Raw genomic sequence first — 21,519 nt, 5'->3', positions numbered from 1 at the left:
CTTATTTTCTTTATTTATATATAGCCTTTGTTTTTCTCTCTCAATGTGTGTGTATACATGTGTATCTCTGTCTGTCTATCTCTCTCGGTATGTATATGTATGTACATGTGTGTGCCTCTCTCAGTGTGTGTGTATGCATGTGTATCTCTCTCAGTATGTATATGTACATATGTCTCTTTTTCTTAGTGTGTGTGTGTGTGTGTGTGTGTGTGTGTGTGTGTGTGTACAGGCACATAAGTGTGAAAGTCAGAGGACAAGTCTTAGGAGTCTCCTGGTACTTTATGGGGCCCAGCCCAGTGACTGAACTCAGGTTGTTTGATTTGCCTGTAAGGGCCCTGACCTGCTAAACCACCCACCAGCCCCAGATCATGTTATTTTAACCACGTAGACTACTCCCCATTCAGTCAGTCAGTCTGTCAGTCAGTCTGTCTGTCTGTCTGTCTGTCCTGCCTTTCTCGTGCACACTCTTAGAGACAAGCTTGATTCCCAAGACCTATCCCAGGACTCTGGCATGGTTCAGGCTTCTTCCTGTTACTCCCATCTGCCTCCCCCCCTCCCCACGACCCCCATCAAGGCAAGCCTCGGGGTCTCCACCTGCACACATATTGTACGTTTTTACATTTGAATCTAGGATCTATTTTCAGTTCACTTTTGTTTATGGTGCTTTTGTTCAGTTGGCTTCCCTCCACCCCCAACCCCCCACCCGCGAGATCCCCGAGACCCCCATCTGAAAGCTGGCTGAGCTCAAGCAGCTGGAGTCCGGGTCCCGCCCACATCGCCTCCAACGCATGCGCACACAGCTCCAGTCTTCAGGCACCTGGTTCTCCTGGTTGTGCTTCTGCCGATGTTGTTCTAGCCTCTTCTCCAGCTCCAGCTCTAGTGTTGACAGAACACTCTGGTGCCCCTCCCACAGCTTCACAGCCTCCTGGAAGTACCTGAAGAGGTCCGAGCTCAGCAATTCTGTCTCCCTGGCCAAACCCTCAAAGGAGCTCTGCCATGGTAGAAAACAGGGAAGGTTACCCAAGCCTAACCTCGGCAGACTAGCCCAAGCCCCAAGGATGGCCTGTGTCTCCAACCTACTGCCTGAGCACCATCCTTCAATGTCAGCTTTAGACTCTGTGTTGGTTAGTTTTGTGTCACCGTGGCATAAGCTGGGAAATGAGACTCTTAATAATTGCCTTCATTAAGATTGGTCCATAGGTAAGTATGTTGAGCATTTTCCCGATTAATGATTGATGTGAGCAGACCCAACCCACTGTGGATGGTGCTATCTACCCCTGGGCAGGTGGTCCTGCATTGTGTAAGAAAGCAGGCTGAGCAGACCATCAGGAGCCAGCCAGGAGGCAGTGCTCCTCCATGGCCTCTGCTTCAGCTCCTGCCTCCAGGTGCCTGCCTTCAGTCTCTGCCCTGACTTTTTTCAGTGATGGACTGCAGTGTGGAAGTGTAAACAAAATAGACCCATTGCTCCCCGAGTTGATTTGATCGTGAAGTTTTAGAAATAGAAACCCTAACTAAGACATCTGGGCTCCCAGCCTTCCCTGCATGGGGTAGTAGGACCTGGGCATCTTTCTCTAGAACATTCTGTCTCTGAGCACCTGGATACAATTCCACACCTGCTGGTAAAAATCTCACATACAGATTTACCTTTTAAAAACTATACGCCAGGGGCTGGGAAGACGGCGCAGTGTTTAAGCGCATGTGTTGCCTGCAGAAGGGTTGGGTGAGGTTCCCAGCACACACATGGTGGCTCATAACCATTCCTAACTTCAGTTCTCTGGCCCTCCTTCTGGCCTCCTCAGGCACTAGGCTCACTCATGGTGCGTATCAATACATACAGGCAAAACACTCACATACACAAAAAAATATAAAAAATTTTTGGAAAGCATTCCACATGTTAGGACTAGAGACAGTTGGTTGGCAGAGGGTTTTCCTAGCATGTGTGAGTAGCTGAGCTTAAAGGCTAGCACCGCACCTATGAAAACCAAACCCACACAGGTTGTATGCGTTTGTCTGGGACAGAGACTGGTAGACTCGACTGTGGGGTAAATGTGGCCCTCCGCCTGTTTGTGTGTGGACTCATGAGCCAGTCACAGATTCTCCAATTTTTAAATGGTTTTTAAAAACAAATCAAAAGTAGTGAAAAAAAAATACTGTGAATCTTGAAGGAAGCGCAGCCCTTGGCCTCTAATGCAGGCCACACCCTTGGCTTCCACGTTGCGCAGGCTGATGAAAGTGACAGGCTGTGACAGACACCTGTGGCCTGCAAGACCTCACACAATACTTGGTCCTTCACAGAAAGAGTGTGCTGACTCTGGGCTAAGACTACTGACTTCATGGGACTGGACACTCTTGCCCTCCCCAGCCTTCAACAAAAGGCTAACAGTGGCTCTGATACATCCGTAGCCTAAGTGGCTCTCCCAAACCTAAGTAGCCCTGATATCAGGGTGGTTTCCAGGAACCAGGGGATGAGCCTGAGTGTGGTTAGCACAGGAAGCCTGGGACTGGTAAAGGCCAGGGAGTGGCTACCTCAGGGGCACCCTGGACTTCTAGGATCTGCAGTATAGTACTCCAGCGATGTGCCCCACCTCTAGGGTCCCCAGCAGCCCTGTACATACATCCAGGAGCTCCAGCTGCTTCTCCACCTTGCTCTGGAATTCCCCTACCATCAGGAAGAAGGTTGGATTTACTAGGCTCTCTGCCTCTGCTTCAGAGAAGGCCTTCCAGTTCAGCAGCTTCTGCTGCAAGGTGGGGAGAGGACAAGGCAGAGAAACACGCAGTGATTAATTAATGAGTTGCTTCAGGGCACCAAGAGGGCTACAACTGCCAGGTGAATTCTCTTAGGTCTGTTCCTAGATGGGTGGGGTGCAGAGCAGAGCTGACCAGAGGGACCCGGAGAATAGGGGACATTCCCTTATAGGTAGTAAATGAACCCTCGGAGCTTAGAACTTTTCAAAATGTCTAGGCTTTTATAGACTTTTCATCTAGACACTTTTACCAAGGAGGTAGGGAAGGGTTGTTTTGATAAACTATTTCCCCAATATCACTGTCCTGGACAGGTTGGGAATAAACTCGCTGCTTTACCCTGCCCAGAAGCAGGCAGGCCAGAGACAATGGTGGGACTGGAACCAGGATCAGCACTCTCTATGAAAGGGGCCTTGTGGTGTCCCCTTAGAATATGGCCTCCATCTTTGGCAAGGCCCAGTGCTGTAAAGAATACAGCCAAGAGTTAACTACAGAGATGATTTATGAATATACATCTCCATTTCACAGGGGGTTTGGATGCTGGGCTAAGCCCTGTAGACTGCAGGGTCAGCCACGTAGAGGGAACTGGAATGCCCAATGGCCAGCGAGTACCTGGTGACTGACAGGAAGGAAGAAAAGCCTAGATCAAGACTGAAGGGAGCAGAGGAGGCAGAGGAGGTCCCAGCACACAGCTCCTCTTCCCGGGCCTCCAGAGAAGAAAACCTACCTTGCACTCCTGCACACGGGACAGGCACTGCTGCCAAATCTTCTCATACAGGAAGTGTACCAGCGACATGCAGTTCATGTGGTAGGTGTCTCCAGGGACAGAATAAAAAATGGGTCAGATGAGTCAGGCACCCTCCCAAGAGGAAGTTAGAAGGAGAGGTGTTCCCGTTGCAAAACGAATCAACTCAGCTCCGCAAAGAACCTCCGCAGTAAAGGTTGTTCATCTCAGATTGGGCAGAGTCCTCTGTTCAGTTCAGGGACTGGTATCTCCCTCCTCAAAGAGTTCCTAGCACCCCAAGAGGATGATGACCTCATACAAGGAGTTTGTCTCTAGCAGAAGGGGTCTTCTGGGACACCAAAACAATGGAGCATGTGAAAGTCTTTAATCTGCAATGTGCCCCATGAGCTCCGGTTTTGAGCACGTGTTTGCTGGCTACGGCTAGGGGGCGATATTTGAAAGGCTTTGAAGCCTTTAGGAGAGGAAGCCTAGCTGGCAGAAGTAGTCCATTAGGGGTGGGCCTTTAAAGGTCACAGTTCTGCCCGTGGTTCAAGTACCCTCTCTGCTCCCTGGTCCACTATCATGTGCAGAGTCTCTAACACAGGCTCCCACAATCTTGCTTGCTTTGACATCCCCTAAAACCATGAGTCAGGACAGACTTTTGCTCTCTCTTCAGTTGCTCATCAAGTATTGTGTCGCAGTAATGTGAGCAACTATTGCACAGCCACTGACTGACCTCACTGGGTTGTGGTAAGCCTCAAAGATGGAAAAATGACCACATCCTTGAAAGTACGGCTTGGCACACTTTGTCTACAAAGTGATAGACTCACTACTTCTTGATATATGGGCACACAGTCTCTGTGGCTGTGAGCAAGCAGCATAGGTGTGGCCCGACACCCTTAATGTGGGCTAGTCTGAATGGTTACTACTTTAGGATTGAACCTTCTGGCTGTGAGCTAGGGACTGGACTATGAATAGTCATTAATCCACAAGGTAGGGCCATGGTTAGTCCTGTTCATATCTCTGCTCTACAGGGTAAGACACTGAGGCCATGAGATGTCATGGCTTTCCCAAGGTTCTGCATCAGGACAAAGCAGGGTTGGGCCTTCATCGCATACCTCCAACTGCAAGACTCTCAGGACATGGCCATTGTGCCATCTTGAGAGTTAGTTGAGCAGAGACTCTATGTCTTTACCCCGCAGGCTTGGGTCAGAGGTCAGATGTGAGGGGTCAGAATTTGAGGCTAGCATGGCTGTGAACTGGGCAGTGAGCAGAGGAGGTCTTTGGGGCTCCCGCATCCTAGAGTTTCAAGGTGGGTGGGGGAGCCTCAGCTCCTTGACCCATGGCTGGAGGGCTGACTATAACAAGCCACTACTTGGTCTGGAAAGTTCTGAAAATCCCACAGACATTGCTCACCAAGCTGCTTGTTCAGGGAAGTGAGAGAATCATACCACTCGGTTAGCTGGTTTTTGTTATAGTTGGGGGGGAGGAGGTCACTGGGGAAAGAAGAGATGACAGGTAAGCCTTGCATGCCCAAAATTTGTCAAAATGGTTAGCATGTTTAACATACTGTCAATAATATACTGAAGAAGCTAAAGAACCTGTTAAGGTTTCCTGTTGCCCCAAACAAGCCTCACAAAAAGGCCTTTTGTTATTTCCGATGTATCTGAAAGACTCTGAATGGATCCTCCTCTGTGCCAGCAGCATCCCAGCGTTGTCTCCTCCCACTTGACTCTAAAGTGCCTCAGGATGAGAGCCAAAGCTCTGTTGGGAACTATATTTTATCAGACTTCTCCTCCCTCCTCCCTCTTGTCTCTTCCCTCTGCCTTCCTCCTTCCCCTCTTGTCCTCCCTCTTCCTCCCTCCTTACTCACGCTGCCCTAGCCATGGTGTCCTAGTGAGCTCTTTGGCATGACCATTCTAAGCTTCTTTCCACTGCAAGTGACCTATGACCTTTCTTACCATGGGGCTGGAGTGGTCAGCCCAGCCCTGTAGCACCAGGGGATAGCCTGGTACAGAAGGGTTTGGGGGGGGGGGAGATCTAGGCCACATGGCCGCCCTACTAGACCCCTAAAGGTACTGGCCCTAGTGGTCCTCCATCATGTACACATTACCAGATGGTGCAGATATGATCGAGCCTCACTCTTTGAAGGACCTCCTGGTTCTTCTGCATTTCTTCAAGCTCCTTCTTCACTTCTGGGGGCTCCTGGATCTCCTCACTAGCCATGAACTCACTGGACAGCCAGACACAGAGGGGAGAAGTGAGCAGGAGACTCAGGCAAGGATGCTCAAAACCCCATAACCCTGACCTACCACCCCAGGCCATGATGGTCCCACCTGGGCCTCCCTCTGGGTCACTGAGGATAGAAGGGAAGTGAAGAGAGCAAGACAGGCAGGAAGAACTGCAAAGCATCCCTCAGCACAGAAGCTTCAGATGGCTTGGAGTCCTGACCTGCTACTCGGTGACCCAGAACAAGTCCCACTTCCATTCCAAGCCTTAGACTGTAACGTAGAGCTAACAGCAGCACCGTTCTCATTGGGAACTTCTAAGGACTCAGAAAGATGACAGACAAAGCCCCAGAGACTGTGCCCTGCATCACAGGGAGTGCGCAGAAAACATCAGCTGAGGCCACTCGCTGTTGACCTTTGTAACAGTCCCAATCCTGGGCCCAGACAGGCTTGGTTTATAGCGTCTCACTGAGTCATTTCTGAAAACCCAGGGCTGGTATTGTCTTGTGGAGGAGGCAGGCTTAGAATACTTGGGGACTTCATCAAGGTCACACGGAAGGCTGAGCCTTAGCACACAGTGCAGAGATGAGTCCTCTCCTCCCCGCTTTCTCCTACAGAGGAGATGGGCTCTTTAAAGGTGGAGGTATCCACCTGAGAGATATCTGTCCTTCCAGGCCGAGGGTTATAACTAATACAAAAGCATGGAAATGATACAGATGATGGCATGAACACTTTCTGATAATTCTTAGTGAGCTCAGAGAATAGTTGTAAAATAATGTGGGGGGGGGGAGGGGGAATCTAAAATGGTGTGGACTCTGTGGGTCTGAAATGCTCCAGACCTAGCTGTACTCCTTCTTCTAGGTAGTGTCAGTCGTGACTCAGGACCTTTTTGATGCTTTTATCTATTTCAAACTTTAAATATAGGGGCGTAGAAAATAGTAGCATTTTTAAATGATGAAGAAGAAGGCAGGAAAAGGCAGCCTGCTTAGGAGAGAGCTGTAAGTGGCAGTAAGGGGAGGGGAGGGTGGGAGAGGGTATGGGAGGGAGGATGAGGGCGGGGAGGGAGGTCACCACTGGCCTGAAGCTCTGCATCAGGGCCTCCTTCTTGAGAACCTTCCAGGTATCCACCAGCCCCTGCCAGCGGTGGCGGTTGTCAAGCTCCTGCTGTAGGGTGGCCTCAGTCAGGTTGACTAAGAGCTGGGCAATGGCTCTCCGGTTGCCCAGGAGAGCCTGGTTCATGGCCTGTGATCAGGGGTGAGAAGGGCTTTAGACTGGGCAGTTCTCTGGCTAGAGTAAGGCTCAATAAGCAGGACCAGGGAAGAAGTCAGGAGATGGGTAGGCCAGGGCTAAGTGAGGCTGTGGTTGGTTGGCTGTGAGGCATGCCGAGGATCACTTCTTCAGGGGTCTTCCTGGAAGGCTTAATCGTGTTCCTGATAGCAGGAACTCCAACCCAGATGTGAAGCTGCCCTGGGTCACTGCTTAAAAAACGGGAGTGGGTAGCACTCCAGTGACTGTTTGCCAACCAAATATAAAATTTGTTCTAAAAGCTGAGAGCCCTGCCTTCAGGGCCCTTGTCATATGGGCTAGATTTGAGATCCAGACCCATGGATGTGTCAGATCCAGATCCAAACCTGGTCCTTCCAGGATTGCTCAACTGCATGCCCCAGCACAGGACAGGAACAGCCCCCATCATACACCATGCTTCTGCCCTTTAGTAGCCCTGCCGCTAATACGAGAGCAGCGTACCCCTCATCGCTCATGCCACGCCACGCCACACCACACCACACCACGTGAAAAACCCTCAATGCCACCCACTTCCTGAGGACTCTAGGGAGTTGAAGACACAGCCAGGTACAGGGGGAAGGAATCCCAGCACAGCTCTCCTAGAAGGGCCAGAGGTTTCATGCCAGCAAGCCCTGTGCTGCTGGGGCCTAAGCGAGTATTTCTTCACCCTGCGGGTCCATAGCCATGCTATGAGGATAGGATCACAGCAGAGCAGTTTTGAAATTGGATGAGATTAATGCACACAACGTGTGTAGCACGTGCCGGGTGGCATCAGTGAGGAGATCAGCACTGGGTCACAATTCAGCCTGGAGGGTCTCCAGAGACACACAAAGCTTAAATGTCAGAAGGACAAGTATTGCATATTCTCTGTCATATGTGGCCCTGCTAATGTTTATATGTGGCTAAGGTGCACGTGTGAGTGTGAGTGTAGGTATAAATGATTAAACTACAGAAGGGACCATGAGAAGAGGAAAGAGGTGTCAGGGAAGGGGAGGGGGAACAGAACATGTGACAAGAAAACAGAGAGAAGGCTGCTGAGGGGGGAAGGGGGTGAGGAGGGGATCCACAAAACAAATCATGTTCTGAAAATGCCACAAGGGAGCACATTTTGTATGCTAATTTAAAAAATTGAAATTTAGGGACCGGAGAGATGGGTCAGTGGTTAAAAGTGCCTATGGCTCCTCCATAAGACTCAAGTTTGCTTCCCAGCACCCATATTGGGTGGCTCACAACCACCTGTAACTCCAGCTTTGGGGATCCCTTGCCCTGTTTTGATCTTTATAAGTATTTACATACATGCAGTACATACACACAGAGAGACATGCACATATACACATAAATTTAAAAATAACTCCTTACGAGTAAAATTTTAACATAAGGACAGTTGTTACTGTCAAGACCTCTGCTGTCACCCACCAAGCACACATCCTTGGCAGGGAGCACTGCCGTCCCCAGTTGAAGAGCTAGGGCATGCTCAGTTCTGCACAAATACCACAGCGCACCTGTGGGCAGCCCAAGCAAGAACCCTCTCACAAAGCAGAAGGGTCAGGCTTTCTTCTGGAGACATCATGAACAACCTTGAATTTATCCCCCGCCCCCCACCCAGACAGCAGTGTGGGGAGACCAGGAGTAAAGAGACAGGTCCAACAGGTAGGTGTGGTGCAGCCACAGACACCCTGGCTAGTAGGAGAATCAGGAAGCGAGAGAAAACCAGAGTAGACTGGGACTGTGGAGCAGTCATAGTAGGGGCAGTGAAAGCCCTAAGGAGACAACCTCAGAGTGTAGCACCCATAGCACCACACACACAGTAACTGGGACATAGCTACTGCATGTGACTAAGGTCCTGGGCACGCACCTATAGATAGCAGGAAACCGTAAAAGCAGTCCGAAACGATTGCCATTAAAAATGCAGTTACAAAGGTTTGGTTCCCAACCAAAAATCCTGCCTGAGTTACTAAGGTACATCACAGAGGTGGTGCCCTGCATTCCTGAGGCACCAGGATACCCTGGGTCATACTCCCCGCTACCATAGAACACTACTCACCATGGCTTCTTTATCTATCAGCCTATATATATCAGGCTGCAGGATATAGGAGGTTTTCTCTATGATGCCGACATATCTCTTCAGCACTTCCTTTAGCTGGAGAGGAGAAGGCTGTGAGTCACTCTCCGTTTCCAGACCACCAGCAGGAAAAAGAAGGATGCCCACAAACCCTTCTGGACAAAGCCACCCACGAGCTCATTTGCAGCCAACGTGCCTTGTCAGCTCGAGAGACCTCCAGGGCCAACAGCTCCTCATCCAGCTCCTTAATCTCCTGCTTCTGCTGCATGAATCTTTCAGCCACCTTTTCCCACAGTTCCAACAGGGTCTGCAAAGGGGAACTGGATCAGGCCAGGAGTTCTTGGAGAGGTAGGGGGAGCAGGTGTAGTCACCAGGGAGTCCCTACTTCAATAGTGTAGTTTTCGAGGTCCGGTTCCATTTCCACTTTCTTGAAGAGCTTGTCAACATCCTCATCAGACTTTGATATCTTTCTCAAAAGAAGATCCCCTTTCTCCAGGATGAGAGGTTCCATCTCCTGTGACAGGCCAGGAGGTTGAGGGTTAGGGCAGCTACACCCCAGATGGGAGGCAGCCCTACCTAGTGGGGGAGATACCAGGCCTCATCCTGTCTCAAGAGAGATCATTATCTAAACCTGGGGAGCTGAGAATTGATGATGAACTCACACCCAGAGAGGACCAGGGCGCCTTGCAGCATACCAGGCACAGTGCCTGGGTGATGGCTGATACCAGCTACAGTGCCCGGGTGATGCCTAGTACTAGCTACAGTGCCTGGGTGATGGCTGATACCAGCTACAGTGCCCGGGTGATGCCTGGTACTACTTGAGTCTCCCCTCTGCAGCTCAAGGAGGAGCTGACATTGAGTCTAGCCTGACAGGTCCCAAAGAAACTCAGGACAAATGGCTGAGGTGCCTATCTACATACCAAAGTGTCTGCTTGGCTTCAAGACTCAATCAGTACCTCACGACACTTCTTATCACACCCCCATCCTAAACTTCCCTCCCTTTCCCTCCCTATTCCTCCCCTCCTCTCTCCTTCTCTCCCCTCCTTTCCCTTTTTCCCTCCCCTCCCTTCCCTTTCCTTCCCCTCCCCTCTTCTCTCCTCCCTTTCCTTCCTCTCTCCTTCCCCTCCCCTTCTCTCTCCTTCCCTCTCCTCCCCTCTTCTTCCTTCTCCTCCCCTTCCCTCCCCTCCCCTCCCCCTCCCTCAGCTTCTCTTTCTTATATAACCCTGCAATTTCAGCCACGTGCCCTCTTGGTCCTTTTCTTGGTTCTCCTGGCTCCTGCTCTTGGCTCTTGGTCCTCTCTCCTCCTCGCTCTCCCCCACCTCTCCTCTCATAGCCCTGTTCAGTGTGGACCACTCCAGATGCCTCAGGCTGTGCTCTCCCTCATACCGACAATTAAAAACCTTCTCCCCAGCCATACAGAGGAGCACTCATGTCCTCGTTTCAGTTGTGCATAACTTGGTCTCCTTTAGAAACCTTCCAGGCCCCCATCGTGTGGTTAGAGATGAACAGATAGTCTAGAGAGGAAGAGGAGCCAAGGATGGGGAAGTATGGAAGAGTCTGTGGTGGTTTGAGTGAGAAATGTTCCCCATGTTCTCAGACACTGGGACACGTGGATACTTCTGCTCCTCTATCAGCAGGACTGGCAGTGAGTTGGAGCCAGACCCAAGTGAGGTTTGACTTCACCCCTTTCAAACCTATCCTGGCAATACTCTGGGCCTTTCTGCATGCTGAGGAAGCAGCTTTTAACTTACAGGGATTTTCTGTAAATTATGGGAGCCTACGAGAGTATGCCGTTCTTCCAACAAGCCCTTGAACATGCCCCTCTTCCCTGTGACTCCATCTGTCTATGTTTTGGTGAGACACAGAGGACATCAAGGACACCGGGAGGAGAAGGGAGGCTGGGAACAGTGAACGCACACCCCTCCCCCCAGGGATGCTGCAAGAACGGAGGAGAGGGGAGCAGGGTCTCACCACCCCAATCTGCTCCAACTCCTCCTGAAAGCTGGCCAGTGCGCTCAGGTACTTCCTCTTCTTGAAATCTTCTTGTTCCTGGAGGTCGCTCATCCTCTCGGGAACTGCGGGGCACAGGACAAAGCTGATGAGCCTGCAGGGAAGGCACAGTGCTCCCAGGGCTCAGTACGACAGAGAGCTTCTTCACTCGGTCTTGAGTTCAGAGGCGGACCCCAAAGCCAGGCTAGCAGGGGCAGAAACTTGAGAATTATGAGAAAAGATGCAAATGAACCCGTCCGAGCACTGTGGGGACCAAGGTTCCGACTCACAGGCAAGGGACTGAGGCGGGGAGAGCTTAGCTCACAGCTTCAACCCTCTGTGCCACAGCAGAGTAAGCAGACAACTACAGGGCAAAATTCCCAGTGTTTATGGTGTTCTTCAAAACAGTTTCATCACAGCACCAAAAAGTCAGGCTAATGCAAAAACAGCTGAAGCTTGAGACCAGCCTCGGCTACTTAGTAAAAATTCATAAAAAAAAAAAATGTTTATAGATTCAAATACACATACAGGTGCTTTTTTTTTTTTTAAATCAAAGGAGTCCCGGTCTGATGAAATCATTATAAATAGAAAGTACTATAAGCTGAAAATATATTTAATTACACTTAATCTACTGAGAGCCAAAGCTTAGTCCAGCTTGTCTTAAATGTGCCCAGAATACTTATATTTGTCTACAACTGAGCAAAAATCATACAACACAAAGCCTGTTTTGTGTCAAAATGTTGGCTATCTGCGCAGGAATCTGTATTGAACGTGAAAAAGGGTAATAATAGTTTCTGAGTATACTCTTGAGCCACTGTGAAGTTGAATATTACCTTATTTAAAAGCCATTATATTATGATATAAAAGCCAGGACTAGTGATGAGCACTTTGAATCTCAGTGTTGGGGAGGCAGAGGCAAGAAGTGATCTCTGTGAGTTTGAGGGCAGCCTGGTCTACATAGGAAGTTCCAGGACAGCCAAGGCTACACAACAAAGAGACCCTATCTCAAAAGAAAAAAAAGAAAGAAAGAAAGAAAGAGAGGGAGAGAGAGAGAGAGAGAGAGAGAGAGAGAGAGAGAGAGAGAGAGAGAGAGAGAGAGAGAAAGGAAGAAAAGGGCAAGCATTTGAACCAGAAAGAGACCATTTGTGGCAATATTAGTCAACACTAGAGTTCTCTTATCACATGGCAGCAGTGTCCTGACTCTATTGCATCCAAGGATCAATTCAAGAGACTGGTGCTGTTAATAGCCTTCTGTAGGGTACACACTCTGATCTGGGGTGAGTGGAATGGTGTGTGGGGGGAGGGAGGGTTGGACAGATGGATGGGTCTGGACCAAGAATGAGGTCGAGATGTCTCCAAACCCCGAAAATCTCATCCTGAGACTGGCAGGAGCAAGGATTGATCCCTCCCTGTTCTAGGCCTGCGTGCCCCCAGGGTTAGCCCTACAATCTGCCCACCTCCACCACCTTTGAGGTAGTTAGTTATCTAGCCTCATGGTATAAAAAGAATTCCAGGTATAAGCACCTGGAATTCTTTTTCTTTTCTTTTTTGTTTAATAAGAAATATGTTTATTTTTTTATGAACTCAATTAAAAAATACTCATTCTTTGTCAGAGCTAGTCCCTTATAATCTTTCTTTGGCGATAATGAAATATACATAAAATTATTATGTATACTTAACAATAAATGAACAACAGAACCTTGCCTGTAAAACAAACAAGTAGGACCTAGGTACACAGCTCAGGACTAGAGCTCTTATCTACCATAATCAAGGCCTTGGTTTAATCTTTAGCACTGTGGAAATAAACAAAACAAGCATTTCCAATGATGGGGAATAAGAGCCTATATATAAATTCTAACAGTATACAATACGTCCTTATTCTGAGTATGTTCCTTGATATTTCAAAACTCAAAGCTGTTTTCAACTTCTTGCCCACACAGTAATGTCCAAAGATATCAAAGTACACAAAGGCACAGAGAATGTTTAGTTTTGACTTTTGAGGAGATGTAACACCAGCTCTTCATCCTCTGCTAAAGACAGGCCTGTATCCAAAGGTTCTAACGTTTCCCACTTGGCCTTCTTTCCATGACGACTTCTTGGTCTTGTATCATCGTCTTCAGTGTTGTTTCTCTTCCTTGTTTCCTGCTTCTTCTTGGTGTCACTTTTCTTATGGTTTGTATCTTCACTTTCCGACTCTTCAGAACTTCTGTGCTTATCTGGATCTGGAAGTGTGCTTGGATCAAACCCACCATCATCTTCATCACTCCAGTCCAGAAAGGCTTCCTCTTCATCTTTGGCCTTTGCTTGTCTTCTGCTGGCTTCTCTTCTGGCCTCTCTTTCTTTTAGGCGTCTTTCCCGGTGCTTTGCCTTAATTTTCTTCCTGTATTCTTCTTTGTCAAATTTGTCCTCTTCCTGAAGCCTTTCCTTTGCTTTGTCTAGGTTAATACCACCAGTGTCATCTTCTTCCTCCACAGCGTTTGTAGCACATTTCTGAATCTGTGGCCACTGCTGAACTAACTCCCCTTCATCAGTAAATGTTATTTTCTTGTTCACTTTAAAATTTCATTTCATTACTTCTTTTTGCTTCTGCAACTTTGGTTAATTTTTTCTTGACACTGGACTTAGAAGGTTCTTTTTTCTCCAGTGCTTCATTCTCTTTAAGATCCAACCCGAACACATCACACCGCTTCACTGTGAGGAAGTCAGAATCAGGCCCATCTTCATCATCATCATCATCTCTGTCTAAGAACTGCACGGGAACTTCTTTGACCTTCTGTGCCTCCTCAATATTGAGAACAGATTCAGTTGTGAGGCTCTCTTGCTTTTCTCAGATGATCTTCCATTTCTTCATCTTCCGTCTCTTCATCCTGTTGTTCTTCGTCACTTTCACCACTAGCCAATCTGTGTTCCATCTCTTCTAGTCTTTCCCCACTTTTGTGAAGGATGGACATTTTGTCACTGAAATAAGCTCGAAATTCTTCTACTTCATCATTGGTGAGGGAAGGAGCCCTGGGATGAACTGCTTCAGTGACTTGATTCTCTACCAATTCTTTGGAGGGCTGTTTCTCCATTTTCTGAAGAAATCTTATCCGTGGTGCCACAGCAAGACCAAGAGACAGTGCATATTCAGTAATAGGTAACTTGCTGACATTAAATACTTCTTTATCCTTCATAAGATATACTGAACGTATGTAGGAGACAAAACACCTTTGAGCTCTTTCCTTTAAATCTTGATCTTGAGCTAAAATTGATTCTAATTTTTTTCTGAACATCAATAAGTTTTTCTGGATTGATTTTGATCTCCTTCACAGGTACTTTCTTCTGGAGAAGCTGCTGCACCATCCCTTGTTCTTCTGAGGGTAGTAAAATTAATAACGCTTCTTCATCCTCTTTGTACCTGGCAGTTCTACCAGCTCTGTGAATATATGTGTTGGCATCCTCTGGACAATCAAACTGAAGGACCCAATTCACAGCTGGAAAATCCAGTCCCCTGGCTGCAATATCAGTAGCAAAAAGTACTGCAGCCCTCTTTCGGACAAATTCATTGTAGACTTCCATTCTTCTCATGTGCTGTTGCCGGCCATGGAGAGCAAGAATAGAGATCCCTGGGCGCAGCCGGCAGAACACCCTGTACAGGTACTGAACCTCTTTGCAACTGGAGAAAAACACAATACTCTTCTTCTGTAGGTGGCTTCGCAAAAAAGGAAAACAGCACACTTATTTTTTGGTGCAGCTCACAAATTATATAGTTCTGTTCCAATGTAACAGGGGTGCTGTATTTTGCTTTCTCATGAACCCAGACATACTCAGGGTCTTTCAAACTCAAGTGCGCAAGGTCCTTTACAGATTTGGTCTGTGTGGTTGAGAACAGTAAAGTCTGGCGTTTCTTGGGAAGATTTTCAATAATAGCATTCATGGTATCAGCAAAGCCCATATCCAAGATTCTATCTGCCTCATCAAGAACTAACATCTTTAGATTAGTGGCATGAAAACATATTGTTTCATCCACGTGTTGAAGAAGTCGACCCGGTGTGCAAACGAGTCTGCTTATGTTGTTGATCCTCTCAGCTTCATGTTTCAGATCCTTTCCACCAATGACGAGACCGGCTGAAAAATCATGATTCTTCCCTACTTTGCGTAAAACCTCAAATGTCTGATAGGCTAGTTCTCAAGTCGGTGATATTATCAGAACTCCCAAGCCATCTGTTGAAGTCCACTGCAGGCGATATAAGGCTTCCAACACTGGAACAAGAAAAGCTAACGTCTTGCCAGATCCAGTTTTGGCAGCTCCAAGCACATCTTTACCTTGCAAAGCCAACCCTATGGTCTGCTTTTGTATCTCTGTTACCAAGCGGTACTGGGCTTCTTGCAAATCTTTCAATGTTTTTTTGGACAAAGGGAAATCTGAAAATCTTGTAATTTCATTTACATTTATCTTCTCGTAGTTTTGCACGAGGCGGCTGATCCCCTCGCGCTCGACCTGCCATTCCGGCTTCTTTAGTTGCTTCCTCCTCTCCTTCTTTTGGTGCTGCCTGTGGCTGTGTTTCTTCTTCCAGCGATTGAAGCTCCGCACCGGGTCGGGTCGGGTTCCCTGACCCAGAGAACCAACCGTTTTGCCCATGGCTGGGGCTGCCAGGACCCACGACGCCGCTAGACCCGAGACACCACTCTCCTTAGAGGCAGCACGGAAGATGCGAAACCAGCGTTTGGAGAGGGCGCAGGGGCGCACGCGCAAGGCCGGGAACCCGCCCCCAAGCTGGGAAGATGGGCACGCATTAATGACGACAGTCAATGAGCGGACTGGAATTCTTTTTCATGAGGTAAATGAAGCATTCCTGGCACCTCAGCCCTGACAATGAGGTACACTCACCCCAACCCCTACCCACTTCCAAGGTTTATATAGCCCTGTTCACCTTGAATAAAAGAGCTGTTTCACTGAATACTGTCTATTCTGTAACACATCTCAAAGAACACGCCCCCACTCTCCCCCTCCCCCTGTCTCACTCACAGCCGGACGGAGATCCTGCTAACCCACCCCGTGCAATGGTGCCGGAATACCCCAAGAGCAGAAGCAGAGAGCCAGGCCCACGCAATCCGTTTTGGTGTTAAAAAACTAAGTCACAGGGGTTGGCGGGTGGGGCGGCGTGTTGTGGAGCAGGTGTGAAGCTGAACCCTCAGCCCTGAGCCTGCGCCCCTCCCCGTCCTCTGCTCTGCTTTACCCAAGGCTGGAAGCTGGCTGCCACCCTGGGGCTCTCAGCAAGAGAAAGGCAGTCCTGCTGACTGGCAGTCATGCCTTCTGTTTTTCTATACTGTGTCACTTTTTAACCGTAAGGACAAGGGCAAGAGCGCCCACACGGGGATAATGTGAAACTGGGACATGCAGTGGGGAGGAGGTGTGGCTTGAAAAGTACAAGGGCCAAATCGCACAAGGTAGCAAGCAAGCTCCATCCTTCCACCCTTCCTAGGAGTTGCCCACAGTGCAGTAGCCACTCAAGAGGCATCCTTTGGGAAACTGAGAGCAGAAGACCCCAGTGAGGGCGGCAAGAGCCTCCGAGGAGGAGCCACAGAAGACATTGCCATCTGAAGAGTTTCCTGCCTGGGGCAGGCCTGCCCTTGGAACTGAAGGGCAAGAGGTTCACCTATGTTGTCCATGAGGCCTTGCACCTCTTGGGAAGCAATCATGTCATCCGTCAGACGCTCCCTCTCCTTCCTGGCCTCTTCCTTTTCCCTAAGGAAACAAGTAGAGAAGAGTAAGGCTTGCTCCCACACCCACCAGGACACCACAGGCACGGGCCACTGCTCAGGCTCTCCTCCTACTCCAGAGAGCCTTGGAGGCAATGTCCCAGGCTCCCAACCAATGTTGCTGTGTCTCCAGGCTTAGCCTCTGAGGGTACCTGGATAGAGAGTCAGGTCCCTGCTCCAGACACAGCTGCAAATTCCTTGACTGGCCAGTATGGGTCTGGGGATGGAACCATTTCCAAATGGAAACTAAGGATCATGATGGGTGGACAGCCCGACAAAGAATCAAGTTCTCAGCAGGCACCCTTATTTGGTCCTTCAGCAGACCCTCTGTGGTAGGCTGAATAAGAATGGCTGCCACAGGCTTGTGTATTTGAATGTTTGGTTTACTTTTTGGGAAGGTGTGGTGGTTGGAATAGGTATGGCCCCCACAGACTCATGGGTTTGAATTCTTGGTCCGTAGGGAGTGGCACTTGTAGGAGGGATGGCCTTGTTGGAATAGGTGTAGCCTTGTTGGAGTAGGTATGGCTTTGTTGGAGGAAGTGTGTCACTTGGGGTGGGCTTTGAGGTCTCAGTTGCTCAAGCCTGGCTAGTCTCTCTCTCTCACTTCTTGCTGCCTGCCAATTGAGATGTAGAACTCTCAGCTCCTTCTCCTGCACCATGTCTGCCTGCACAGTGCCATGCTTCCCACCACGATGGTAACGGACTACCACTCTGAAACTTGAAGTGAGTCCCCAGTTAAATACTTTCTTTTATAAGAGTTGCCTTGGTCATGGCGTCTCTTCACAGAAATAAAAACCTAACTAAGACAGAAGTATTAAGAGGTGTGACCTTGTTGGAAGAAGCATATCACTGAGGGGTAAGTGCAGAGGTTTCAAAAGCCCATGCCATGCCCAGTTAGCTCTTCTCTCCCCGTTCCCCTTCCCCTCCTATCCTCCTCCCCCTCCCTTTCCCTCTTTCTGCCTTATGCGTATGGTCCTGATGTAAGCCCTCAGATTCTGCTCCATGCCTGCCCACGGCCATGGTCTCCACCATAGACTCTAACCCTCTACAACTGTACCCAAGACATTTTCCTATGAGGCAGCTGGAGTAAGCCCATTTTCTGTAAAGAGGATGTAAAGGGGTCATTATCTCAGCAGAGCTGGACGCTCAGAGTCACTCCATGATGCCAAGGCTCATCGGGTTTGGATCCAGTTGGAGTGGACTGAGATCTCTCAGTAAGCTAACTCATGGAGAGACCTGGGAGGAAAGACCGTGGCATCAACTCTAGGATAAAGTCTACAGGTGCCCCATCTATGAGGCAAGCACCGGAGAAGCCCAGAGTGCCCTAGAGTTCCCAGAGGCCCTAAGCAAGCAGTATCTGTCATCCATTCTCTTATGAGTCATCACACTGTCCCATGGGTGGGAGAAGACAACGAAAGGGTCTGGACTGCAGCTGATGGGGCCAGACAGCCATTGCAGAATGGGGAGGCTCTTTCAGACATTGATATTTCAAATGTCCTGGACCCAAAGCAGCTCTGCAGGAGCCCACAGGACAATGAGGGCCACTGTCAGCTCCGATTTCTCAGCCACTTGTCCCCCAGGATTTGAGGAGTTGGTTTGTAGAGTGAAGAGCTAACTGCACCACCCCCCCGGCCGCTCCCACCCCCAGCCCAACCCATACACGCTGTGGGCTGGCCTCTCCAACCTGAGGGGAGTGAACGGATAGGTTTTCTGTCCTTTGACTATTCTGCGTGGAATTCTTAAGCACTTGCTCATGGGCCTTGAGGAAGATGGACCCTGTAGCTCCGGCAGCCGTCTTAGTGAGGCCTCTGCCAACCCTGGAGGAACCTCCCAATGGCCCAAGAAGGCACAAGAGCTCTGGCTCAGAGAGAGAGGCAGAAATAGTCAGCGACAGAGCCAGAGTTGACAGAAGTGCCCCGGAGAACTCAGCAAAAGCAGCTGGGGTGGACAAGGCACAGGGCCTACTGCTGAGACGGAGGCCTTTCAGGTGGACACAGGCTGAAGGCAGGAAGTAAGCAGGCAAAAGGCCCTGGGGTTGATGGTTGAGGACTTGATGGGGAAGTTAAGAAAATCAGAGAGGCCGCCCAGCACTTGGGAGGCAGAGGCAGGCGGATTTCTGAGTTCGAGGCCAGCCTGGTCTACAGAGTGAGTTCCAGGACAGCCAGAGCTACACAGAGAAACCTTGTCTCGAAAAACCAAAAAAGAAAAAAGAAAGAAAGAAAGAAAAAAGAAAAGAAAATCAGAGAGGAGTGGGGACATTATGAAAGTTACCAAGGAAACTCAGAGAATCATAGGGCTGCTTTTAAAATCTGCATACCGCTAAACGGGGAAATGGATGTATTTCTTGATGCAGGCAACCTACCAAAGTTAAATCAAGATGAAATAAACAATTTAAATAGGCCTATAACTCCTAGTGAAATAGAAGCAGTAATTAAAAATCTCCTAACCAAAAAAAAAAAAAAAAAAGGGTGGGGGGGCAAGATGCATTCAGTACAGAATTCTACCTCTAACTGCATAGACTTGCCAAAGGGACTTCAGATATTCAAATCAATTCAAAGTTCAATGCTAAGACTGGCTTGCAAAGCCTCTCCCAGCCTCTGCTCTAGCCCTTTCTCCCTCTAAGTTCTCAACCTGTGGGTTACAACCCCTTTGGGGGTCAAATGACCCTCTTGCAAGGGTTACCTAAGAGCATCAGAAAACACAGATATTTACATTGTGACTCATAACAGTAGCAAAATTACAGTTGTGAAGTAGCGACGAGAATAATTTTATGGTTGGTGGGTCACCGCAACATGAGGGACTGCATTAAAGGGTCACAGCACTAGCAAGGGTCAGAACCACTGACCTAGACCCACTGCCCGCAGCCTTCCCCAGGGAGTCAAAAAACAAACGAGCACAAGCTGCATCCCCACCTTCCTCCCTTAGCATCCTGTCTCAGCGGTGACTCCTCCCTAGGGAGCTTTCCCAACCCTGTCCTCTGTGTGGACTTCCCACCATTGAGAGAATGTGGCCATTCACTATTGTTGAGAAGTCAAGTTCTGCGACAGTGGGGCTCCTCTACCCAGACACTGGCCTTAGACACCCAATGGAAACTCCCGCGGGAGGAGAGAAGCATCCTTAGACACCCAATGGCCACTCCCGCGGGAGGAGAGAAACATCCTTTCGAGCAGTCACGACTAGCTCCCCCTTTCGGGGAAGGTACTTGAGACTCTATTCGTCCCAGGCACACATCTTCCTGAGTCTTTGAAGACCGGGGAAATGCAGTGTGGCTTGGTAGCAAGACTTACCTATAGAGAACTGGGTTTTCTGTGACCCAGTCATTGGGGAGGCTACGCACCCACTTCCTCTGGCGAGGGGTCATAGTTTCCCCCTCAGGTAACAGCACCTTCTTCATCATGGGTGTCTTGACATTCTTTGGAGTCTCCGAATGCTCTGCAGCCCGCTTCCTGGTGGCTGCCAGGGACTGAACCAGCTGCACCTGAGTGCAGGAAAGATGGAGTATTATGAACGTTTGAGGCAGCCAAGCCCTTCATGATGACTGTGCCCGTCAAAGGAGGACATGGAGGCACCTGGCATCCAGAAGGCACCCTGTACTCCGACTCCGTGCCCACCTGCTGCGGAAGATCTCTTAACAGGCACGGGTTGTTTCAAGAAAGTTGTGTGTAAAGAATTTTGAATGAAAATCATTTAGTGTACACAATTATTTTTGTAATCATAAGAAACTGAAAATAAATGAAAAACAAAACAAACAAACAAAACAAAACAAACAAACAAAAACAGAATAAAATAAACCAGAAATCATTCAGTAACAGGAGACTGGCTGAGTAAAAGTCTTGTGATGGAATGGTAGTTGCTTACTAAAGACAGAAATTATCACAAATTTCTTATGACATGGAAACCATTTGCCAATAGTATATCATTAAACATATCAATTAAAACACAAGTTGCAGGGCTGAAGACAAGGAGCACTTGCTGTTCTTAAACAGGAGCAGAGCTCCATTTTCTGCATCCTCCAGGTGGCTCACAATTCCCTTCTTGCCTTCCAGAGCCCCACCATGCACACCCATGCTCAGCCAAAACACTCATTCACACAAAATACATATAAACCTTATTTTAAAGTATAAATTAAAAATTATAGGCAGGTGACCTTTGGATACTGTTAGACCTGCTCTTCCTTCCAGTACATTTAACAAAGTCACCTTTTTGCAAAAAAAAAAAAAAAAAAAAAAAAAAAAAAAAAAGACAACCCAAATTAGGGTGTGGTTCCAAATTTTAAAATACATGAGAAAATAACAAAAGGTTGAGAATAATATCTTGCTTATATATAAAGGAGCTGAATCGTGTGAGTAATTTAAGTTCTCTGGTTTCTCTATTCTTTTATTCTTTCTAAAGGTCATAAGGGCAGGATGATTTATGGCTCAAATGAGGAATAAAAATTCTACTTCAATAAATAGTACACTAGATTTGAAACTTGTAGGTCTCTTTGGTCTGCAAAATACATTCAAGAAGGGATAACAATCGTTACAGTAGCCATGGCCAGGAAAGGTTTTTACACTGTAAGGCAAGTCCTCTACAGAGGCAGACACTGGGTACCAGTGAGATGTGTGAATATCCCTGACCATAGACATGAGTTCTGAGAGACTGCCAAGAGAAAAGGGAGATTTAAAACCCCAGTACAGAAAAAGATCCACCATCATTACCACCACCACCATCATCACCATCAGCATCATCACCATCAGCATCATCAG

At 48.5% G+C, this 21,519-nt stretch overlaps 2 protein-coding genes across 2 annotated transcripts in view; both read right to left on the bottom strand.

The window, feature by feature from the left end:
* Nucleotides 1-21,519, bottom strand: part of Ccdc180 (coiled-coil domain containing 180) — a 64,529-nt gene that overhangs the window by 36,426 nt on the left and 6,584 nt on the right. The window contains exons 4-15 of the mRNA XM_031376738.1: nucleotides 20,059-20,249; nucleotides 16,669-16,757; nucleotides 11,012-11,115; nucleotides 9,426-9,554; nucleotides 9,237-9,347; nucleotides 9,023-9,118; nucleotides 6,773-6,936; nucleotides 5,580-5,699; nucleotides 4,883-4,962; nucleotides 3,470-3,558; nucleotides 2,616-2,738; nucleotides 818-991 (exon numbers count right to left, since the gene is read on the bottom strand). Of these exons, the coding sequence (XP_031232598.1) occupies nucleotides 818-991; nucleotides 2,616-2,738; nucleotides 3,470-3,558; nucleotides 4,883-4,962; nucleotides 5,580-5,699; nucleotides 6,773-6,936; nucleotides 9,023-9,118; nucleotides 9,237-9,347; nucleotides 9,426-9,554; nucleotides 11,012-11,115; nucleotides 16,669-16,757; nucleotides 20,059-20,249 (1,470 nt within the window). The remainder of the gene's footprint in view (nucleotides 1-817; nucleotides 992-2,615; nucleotides 2,739-3,469; nucleotides 3,559-4,882; nucleotides 4,963-5,579; nucleotides 5,700-6,772; nucleotides 6,937-9,022; nucleotides 9,119-9,236; nucleotides 9,348-9,425; nucleotides 9,555-11,011; nucleotides 11,116-16,668; nucleotides 16,758-20,058; nucleotides 20,250-21,519) is intronic.
* LOC116095953 (probable ATP-dependent RNA helicase DDX10) lies at nucleotides 12,803-15,719 on the bottom strand. The gene is given in 5 exon segments (XM_031377296.1): nucleotides 12,803-13,603; nucleotides 13,605-13,835; nucleotides 13,837-14,292; nucleotides 14,294-14,731; nucleotides 14,733-15,719. Coding segments are annotated over 5 exon segments (2,634 nt in total). The 5' UTR covers nucleotides 15,651-15,719; the 3' UTR covers nucleotides 12,803-13,012.

This window comes from Mastomys coucha, unplaced genomic scaffold (genome assembly GCF_008632895.1).
Source record: "Mastomys coucha isolate ucsf_1 unplaced genomic scaffold, UCSF_Mcou_1 pScaffold18, whole genome shotgun sequence".
Classification (NCBI taxonomy): domain Eukaryota; kingdom Metazoa; phylum Chordata; class Mammalia; order Rodentia; family Muridae; genus Mastomys; species Mastomys coucha.
Note: the sequence above shows the minus strand (reverse complement) of the source record. Positions and strands in the feature narration are given on the sequence as shown.